We start from the raw sequence: 9,512 nt of genomic DNA, 5'->3' as shown, positions 1-9,512 counted from the left end.
AAAAAAAAAAAAAAAAAAAAAGTTTTATTGTACTTTCCAGTGTTAGAAATACAACTTCTGTAGGTGGGTGGCTTGCATGTACTGCTTTTACAAGATTAGTAAATCAGTTCATAAGACCCAAACTCTTTGATCAGTTTCCAATGCAAATATACTTACGCTATATGGTAAAACTGGAAGCTCCTTTCAAACCCTTTTATAGGCTGTTAAGCGTGTCTTTGGGTTCCAGAGACGGTTCGATGCATAAAAACCTCCCATATCTAGGCATGATGAAACAGGGATAAGGTTTGGCAAGGTACAAGCACCACACACACACACAAATACAAACACACACACACACACACACACACACACACACACATAAGAAAAAGAAAACAGAAAGATCCAACTAGAATTAAGAGGTAAACAAAACGGATAAATAAAATATAAACGAAGGTTTTTTATTTATCTAATTACTCAGATGATTCGTTACTAAGTTTCTGAGCTAACATTGTGCTATGTGGCCCAGGTTGACCCTTCAAACTTGCTATCCTCCTGATTCTACCCTAGGTGCTGGGATTAGAGGCATGAACCACCACATCTAGCTGATACATGAAATTTCTTAAGTGCCTTTTGGCAAGCTAAAATACCTGGACAGTTAATAAATGAATAGAAGACACTGAAAACTGAAGTATTACCTTTAAGAATTCTACAGACAACAATGACTCTTGGGAAATTGCCTGTGTCAACTGTCAAATGCCTGAGGCTTTTTTCAGTGAACTTCGCTGCTCTAGTCTCAGAATTCACTCCTTAGGCCAGAAGTAGAGTTTCCCCCAGAGGGCTCCAAGAGTTGAAGCCACATGGCCAGGCCTCTTCTGCCTCTCCTCTGGGCCCCATTTACCTTGTTCTCTCCTGCAGGAGGAGAGAAATGAATCAGGTGAGACCCAGCAGGGGGAGTGGGTGAGCTGGCCCCGTGGCCCTCTGAACGTGTCCTTGGGTGTTGAGTATGGGTGTGGGGCATCTGGGTGTGAGCAGCGTGCAGGTTACCAGCACCAAGTGGTGTGCTTCTCCGGGGGTGTGTGCGGAAGGCTCCAGGATAAATAGGAGGCTCCCAGTTCTGGGTGACACTGGAGCCCGCTGGCTGCCTGCCCCGGGTGTTTCCCTGCTCTGTAGCCAGGCTGCCTGCTGCTTAGTTTCGCTTCCTCCTGGCTCAGGGATTAGTTTCCAAGCACCCTCTCGGTGCCAGGGCCCGGGAAGGGCGCGGAGAAGGAGCCGGGAGACTCGTCCAGGGGCTGCCCTGCCCCACAAAGCACGGTTGATGGACCCGGCCGCCCAGGGCAGCGGTGTCAGCTCCCTGCCGCTGTTCTTGGCCCTTGCCCTAGGTAAGTGTTCCGTTCTGAGAGCTATAGATCAGGAGAAAAGACAGGGTGTCTGTCGGGAGTCCCGCGAGCCTTGATGAAAGAGTGAGCTGACGAAGTTAAGATCCGGCCTCTGGCTTGCACCTGTTGGAGGCTTCCCTGGGTGTGCACGAGGCCCCAGGGCGGAAGGGATCCTGCTGCCTGCTGCTGGGCTGTGATCAGGTGGCACCTCGGAGTGCCAGGAGTAGAGGTGCTGGCCTGGACCCGGAGGTGCTTAGCAGGTACCTGAGATGGGAGAAGAATCTCAAAGGCAGAAGCAAGGAAGTCTGTATGGAGAAGGATACCTGCAGGAGGCAGAGGTCGGCATGCCTATCATGCATGGGCTGGAGAGCAACATGCGTGTGTGTGTGTGTGTGTGTGTGTGTGTGTGTGTGTATGTGTGTTCCAGGAACGTGTGAAAGAGACAGGACTGCTTTTGAGACTACCAGTGGCTTAGAAGGATTCAACATAAACACACACGCACACACGCACACACACACACACACACACACACACACACACACCTTTTCTCTTTCTCCTTTTTCTTTCTTCCATTCAAGAGTGGCTAGAGCTAAGAGGGGGAGCCCTATCTTGAGAGCTTTTTGTGACTCTTCCATTCAGGACAAGAAAACAAAGAGAAATGAAAAAAAAAAAAAAAAACCAAACAGCCTCACTTAGGACCTGTTGCTTACTACTTTAAGAAGTCAGGAGAGGAAATACGTCTCTTTATTTGGAAAGTTAGGGCCCGCCCGTTGGTTGAGAACTCCTGGCTGTGATGTCCATGGAAAGGAAGAGAGGAGAGGCAGCTCCCTGGAAGCCAGCGCTCAGAAAGGAGAGCTGGAGCTTCAGGTGGCATTCTGTCCTCTGCCCCTGAGTAGGGCATGAGAGGACAGCCTGGTGGGAGAGTCCAGCCATTGCCAGACCTCTCCTTGACCATTCTGGAAGGGAAGAGTGCTCTCTAGTCTTAGCTGGAGTCTAGCAGAATTGAGACATTGGGAGGAGAGAAACCTCTCACTTGTCACCGTGCTATATTATATACTTTCTCTCAAGCCTGGAGGGGGCTAGCAACTGTGAAAAGAGATGAGATTGTCTTTCTCCGTGGAAAAACAGATGAATATAAGTGAAATTTTCATTTGGCTGTGTCTCCAGAACTAGTGAGGAAGATAAAATGTTTGCCAACCTGGTGTCAGGGAGATTGCACGTAGAGTCCAGATTAGAAAGGAAGGACTGGCTTAGCCTACAGTGGGGGCATGTCACCTTAACCCGCTGTAGAGTGATGTGCACCAAGAGGACGTAAGATGGAGGTGTAGAGGAAGCACTGAGACTATTGTCAGTGTCACTTGAACGCAGCTGGCACTCACACCCTCTACCTTGTCTGGACTGCCCCCAGCCAAGGCCTTCATCTTGATATAGTGAACAAGATGCTAATGTATATAGGAAGAGAAGAGAAGAAATGGTCCAGAGATTCTTAGGCGTGGTTCTTGCTTTATGTTGAGTTGGGAATGCCTAACTGAATTGTCAGCAATCAGAAGAAAGCTCAGACAAGCAGAGAAGGGAGAGCTCCATGTTGAATATGGAATGGTGAGGAGTTGCACAGAAGTTATGTATGGGCACTAGGAGAATGCAAGAGAGGAAGCCGGGCTAAGAGTGGGACAAGTCAAAAAATAAAAAAAAAAAAAAAAAAAAAAAAAAAAAAAAAAAAAAAGAGTGGGGCAAATCAAAAGCATCTAGTAGAGGGATGCTGATTCGGCAGTAATTCTCTCTTGGAATAAAAAGAAATTGGTTTGAGAGAAAATGTAGATTATGAAAAACCAACTACCACCACCACCAACAAAGAAAACCAAACAAACAAAGAAAACAAGCAAAAACCAAAAATAAACACCCCAAATAAATCCAAGACAAGTTAAAATATTTAATCAGAAATCAATAAGCATTTAAACAGACTCAGTTACAAGTCATGAATGGAGGATATAAACAATGAATCAGAGGAGATAAAACTGGCATTAGAGTGCTGTGTGGGAGGGCAAGGGACAATGGGCTAAATGGCTTGATTGTCTTGAGTGTATGAGTTAAGCATGAGCTATGTTTCTGGGCCAGAAGGGGAGTCAGGAAAGAAATGATCTTTCAGGGCTGATGGGCTTTCTCCCCTTTACTGTATGTAAATCATTCTATTCCATACCCTCAACCTGTCAAAAACGAAAAAACGATTCTCTCACCTAATGTTACAATACACCCAGGGAAAACCTAAATGCGCCACCTCCCTGATGGCTGATGGCTTACCAGACTGGATTCTGTCTCTAGATCCCCTATGTGCTCGCAAAGGGCCAAGGGATGTGATTTGTGGGCATCACTGTTTCCATTAAGTATTCCTCCTTCTATCACGTGTGCTCATGAGTACAAACACACACACACACACACTGCAAGTCCCATTTCTAATTTAAACTGTATGCTATTTTACTTTTGCAAAATCTGTGAGCAGTGTGATGTGAGGTGACGTAATCTGTGTGACAGTGGAAAGAGCACTGCACACTGTCACTGAGCAGCTGGGAGACCTGGCTCCATCCCTGCTCCTCCATGTCCCTGAGATATCTGTAAGTTACAAGCTTCTTGACATCAATTTCTTCATTTGTACAAAGAGAAGGTGTTGTGATTTCATCACCACATTCTTCACACATACACACACACATACACACACACAACTGAAATAATACATGATCAGTTAGGAATAGCATATGTGTTGTAGATGTAGATGCATCAAAATATACTGGGCATTTCATAGATTGATCTATTCAGGGAATTATCATTTTAATATATATAATATATATAAAGATTATGTGATGCTCCCTTTAGGAATTTTATGAAAGAAAATGAGTTGGAGATAGAAAAAAGAGAGTATACCACAAAACAATTAGTTTTATAAAATACACATAAATTTAACACATATTATAAATCTACATGTATAAATATATATTTTTTATCTATGTACTTAACATCCCTTATACACATCTGGTTGGTTTTATTTTGTTAAAACTACTCAAAATCATTTTTAGAGAGTCAGTGGAAATCTTGTCTTCCATTTCTCATTCTTATTCTCTTGATAATCAAATTCAGCTACTAATTCCAGTTGTAGCTGATTGATCAGGATCCAATTCCAGTGGCTGATGGGGCACTATGTAGGTAGAGATGTTGAATACTGCTTTTTTTTTTCTTTTGCCATTGTGTTTTAGTCCCATCTTTTGGAATTATAGGAGATAAGATGTAGTCAAATTCTATGTCCTATATGATTCTTTAAATTACAAAGAAACTAATCCATGAGTTCTCACTTGCCAAAAGTGGGGAACACCCTGGAGTGACTTCATTCTGGACTCTGCTTGCATTTGTTCACTGTCTAAAGACAAGCCGTGAGAACCTAAGCCTGGTTTGGGTATCTATTGCTTCTTGCTAACTTTAGTGCTCACAAGTCAAACTGGAGAGGAAAGCAAATCTGACTGAAAAGAGTTGTACTTTCTAAGGCTAAGGACTGTATCTCATAGAAAAAAATCTCAGTAGCTGAGGTGAGCCTTGAATTGGTGAGAATCTAAAAGAATAGAGGTTTTCCTCTTCAATGGTTGGAGAGAGATGGGGTATTTAATCTGAGTTCATATCAATTAAGTAATCGCCTACTTTGATTATCAGTTGTTCAGGTCAACTGACCATGAAATGCTTGCGTTCATTCTTTACATTTTTGAAGGATATGTGGATTGTTACTTACTGGTCTGTGGGTTTAAGGGCATGAATTACAGGATGAGTTTGGAAAGTACGGCAGTGTTCATATTCAATTTCCTTGTTTGAAAGTGTGGTATGAGTTGTATAAAGGAATGGGTTACTAATAGAACATTTGTATCTTTTAAAAATTCTGAGTTCATTATTTGACCTTATTTGCTCATGAAGGGTTGAATAAAGAATGCCTGACATAAAATAGAAATTCAACATAATTAGTTAAATGAATGGATAAGTGCACATGGCAGTTGGGGAGCATACTCCCATCAAAAAGTCACAAGTTGAGTAAATCCTTTAATTCCATGTTGCCGAACAGTGGCCCACAGGTCAGAGATGTTTGAGGACATGTGTTTTTTTTTTCCCCTTGCTATGTAAGCTTGGTACTGCAAGTGTGAAAGGGCCTTCCACAGGAAAGACTTTATTTTGCAAAAAGTAAGATCATTTCTTCTGTTCTATGTTGAAAATTCAAACATACTGTACATGTATTATAAGTTTGGTTCTAGGGAAGATTTGATTGGTCAAAAAAGCTCTTCAAAAGAAGTGTTTGGATATTGGAAATATACCTCAGTGTCTAGCATGTTTGAGGCCCGGGTTTAATATCTAACACCAAGAAAAGAAAAAGAAGTTATTATGTGGGATAGGGAAGGACAGTCAAATTAATTAAGGCAGCCAAAAATGCTTCTTTGAATGCCAGGTGACTTATCTCTTGTTTGATTAGAACAATTTCTGTGTGCTATTCAATAGAAGAAAATCAACAATATAGAGCTTTGGTAGCCTCTGAGGACATCGAAATAGATTTGCTTTGGAAGCAGTTCCCCTTGGCCTTGTCAGTACTAGAGAATTCCTCATTTGTTCTAAATCACACATGAAGATGGTAGAGCCACCCACTACCTAGCTGTAAGCTAGGGCACACAAACTTTTCTCCTCCCTTCTTTGCAGTGAGCTGTGTGGCCCAAGCTTGTTCTGAGCATTAGAGGATCCAGGACAGATCAGCTAGGAGAAAAGCCAAGGGTTCGTCAAGTACAGCTCAGTGAAGACATTTTGGAGGCCTTGGAGTTGACTCCCTCCTGAGTCTCTTCTTAGTAGTCTGCCCTCTAGGCTTCCGATGGGCACAGTATTTAGGTCTCTGCTTGGCCTATGGAATCTCAGCAATGTTACTCTTTATATTCTGGGAGATCTTTATAAAGTCATCTCTATAGCTTTTATCTCATTTGGTCATCAGCACAAAAGTACAAGGACAGGCACTGGCCTAAAACAATGATAACTTTTTTTTTATCTATAAAACATATCCACCTAGTATAAGAACTAGATGAGGAATATGGATACAGGGATTATGTAAGGAGTCCATGTTTCTGACATGATTGAGTATGAATCTTAAAGTGTGAAGTGAGTTCAGTAGTAGATAAGCATTCAGTGCTGAATAGGACAGACAGAATCCTAAAAACCAGAGATGTCATGTTGCATTTAAAGTGGAAAAACTGACACTGGGATCCCATACTCCTGGTTTATTCTGAAAACAAAAATGGAGTTCCTCATAGCTGTCTCTGTACCTTCAGTGATGTTGCCCCCCTGTGCATATCTGTCATCTTTGACTATCTTGGGTATTTGGAAGATTCTGGCTCTTTAATCCATCCATGTAACCAGCCTGCTCATGAACCTGGCCAGGGCTCTCCTGGTTGGTAGAGTTAACTTGGAACAGGTGTTTTCTTCGGCCTATGACAAGCATCAATCACTCTAGACATTCTAGTCTGATCCCACACTTAAATAAACTAGAATGTATGGGATGAGTCCTACACCTTCCTTGGTGTAGTCTGTTTTCAGCCATGTGACACCCACAAGCTCCTGTAGCCAGTTGGGGGATAGCATTGTTTTATATTATTCTAGATTAGATCCACTTGCCTGTTTCTGAGAAGAGGTGACAAGGTCCACTCTGATCTGGATTAATATAGGAGTTAAGAAACAGACTTAGCCAGACCATCGGCTGGAATCCCCAGTGCTGGGAATTGCTAACTCTGAAAACTTAGTCCCTCAAACTCTCCCAGCCTTAGTACCTTCAATTATCAAACCTGATAGGAATAAACCATGGCTACTGCATGAATGATCTTCATTTCTGTAAAACATCTACAAACAGTAGACGAGTCCTAACAGTAAATTTTAGATACACATAATCTATTATACTAGACAATAGGAAATCAGAGAAAAATTCATTGTGACTGATACCTTTTCAATACTTTTTTGTTGCAGCTTTGAGTCTGGGTTCCTGATTATAATCAGGATGTAATGATTAATGAAAAGTATCTTTTTCTTCATCCTTAGTTTCTCATGTTTCTGATCCTTCAAGTTATGAAATAGACTACAGACACAAAAATCTCTCCCCAAAGAACTTTACTTTAACTGACTTTGTAAGGAAAATGTGCAACATAAATTTACAGAAATGTGAAATGCATAACTAGACTTTGCATATGAAAGAGTGCCCTAGATTCTTTTTCACCTGCTAATTTTGATTCTGATTTCACATAGTTAAGAGCTTCATATCGCTGTCTGACATTGAGGGAAGCCCAGTCATTCCACATTAGCTGAATATATTTACAAGGTGATTTTGATATTTGAAGACATCTCATCACAATAAGATTGTCTCATTTATTTGAATTACAGAATAATTGCTTCAATTAAAAAGGAATAGAGCTGTCAATTTGGAAGAATTGTCAGTGATGAAATGTCAAAATTTATTTCTGAGTATCAAAAAACAGAAAAGATATTATTTCATAATTTTTCAGGAAAAATTCAAATTCTTTAGGTAGCCATTTATAACATTAAGTTGTTCCATCAGTAGTTTACAACAGAGAAAATTACTTAACTCACCCATATCTCATTCTCTGATATATTCAAAATCATAATCATCATCATCTCTTAGGGACACAGGGTCATTTTGAAAACAACATAGAATGACTCAGGAAATGGGAAATGTGTCTCGAACAGTATGGCCATTCTCAACTTTGTGAATATGTGGGTAACTTTCGTAATACTTTACAGGTATAGTTTAAAAACTAGAAATAGAATGATTGCATTCGTTAAATTAGTGAGGTGATAGATTCTGTACCTTGAGCAAAGGAAAAAAGAAAATGTCACGCTTCATCTCTGGAGGAGAAAAAAGGCAAGAATCCTTGTCCAACACCGTAGCAGAGGTCTTGTTAGAGTGCACATCCTAGTGGCTAGAACAATGCTTCTGTATGGGAGTATTCAGCCAACACCTGCTGAGCAAATGAACGTGAGTTAGTCCAGGAAGTCTTCCTGGACCACTAACTATCCCCTCATAGTAGGCAACAACGTTTTTAATGTAAACTTTACACTATAATGCACACACACACACACACACACACACACACACTCGCAAAATCTCTCTCTCACAGAGAGAGGGGGGGAGAGAGGGAGAGATAGAGAGAGGGTAACCAAAATTCAGGAAACCTTGTACTTTCTCATTACTCTTTGCATTTATGTCTTTAGAGCTGCTCAGCATTATTTTTTTCTAGATGGATTTCTGCCAAGATGGCACCTTGGTCTCTGAGTGAGATGACCTGGCAGAATTCAGTGTTAATGACCACCACTAGCAACAGATTATTTTATCCCAAAGTAGGGCTCTTGCCTAATGCCAGAACACTTGGTTTGTAAACAGAGAGCACTGTTGTTATTTCTAAAACATATAATAATTGAGAAAGTTCTAAATTTATTTTAATTTTATAATTTTACTGTTTTAAAGGGTGCCTAATATTACTTTAAAGAATGTCTGGAACTACTAAGCATCAATGAACTAAAAAGAATAATTTAATTATAGACAATTATCTTCTAAAATGTTTATAACATGTTGTGTTAAAATGTTCATTACAAATGAGAGAGTATAGTACAAGTTAAATATAATCCTCATAGCAGGAGAAGCTAAGGGCTGAATGACAGAGAATCCACTAATGGGTCAGAGACTGAAGACAGCTCTTCCATGACCATGATAGAGAGTATACAACTCAGAGGTGGGCAGATAAATGCATTTTTTTTTTATGAGTGCATCAAAAGAAGGAGAATGCCCAAAGGCCTAGGATACAAAGTTAGCATTGTGGTGCATTGAGAGAAATAGTGACTACAGAAGGAGAGAAGTTTTAAAGTAAAGCCTTTAATTGGGACATTGAATTCTTGATACAGCTTCTTCTTTGGCAAACTCCTAAGAACTGGAGTCAAGTGATTTTGAAATTCAGATAAAGTTATGCTTTTAGTGATAAGTGAAACTTTAAAATATTTTATTATTTCTTATGTGGTAAATGTGTTTATTTATTTTTTTTTTATTTTAGATATTTTCTTTATTTACATGTGAATTTCTCCATTCCCAGTTTC

General features: G+C 40.5%; 1 protein-coding gene across 1 annotated transcript in view; it reads left to right on the top strand.

The window, feature by feature from the left end:
• The first annotated feature begins 1,026 nt into the window (after positions 1–1,026).
• Btc (betacellulin) overlaps positions 1,027–9,512 on the top strand; it is a 43,610-nt gene continuing 35,124 nt past the window's right edge. Inside the window, exon 1 of the mRNA XM_031390969.1 lies at positions 1,027–1,358. Coding sequence (XP_031246829.1) covers positions 1,295–1,358 — 64 coding nt within the window. The 5' untranslated portion in view covers positions 1,027–1,294. The remainder of the gene's footprint in view (positions 1,359–9,512) is intronic.

This window comes from Mastomys coucha, unplaced genomic scaffold (assembly GCF_008632895.1).
Source record: "Mastomys coucha isolate ucsf_1 unplaced genomic scaffold, UCSF_Mcou_1 pScaffold22, whole genome shotgun sequence".
Taxonomy (NCBI): domain Eukaryota; kingdom Metazoa; phylum Chordata; class Mammalia; order Rodentia; family Muridae; genus Mastomys; species Mastomys coucha.
The sequence above is the reverse complement of the archived record's forward strand: the minus strand, read 5'-3'. Positions and strand labels throughout refer to the sequence as shown.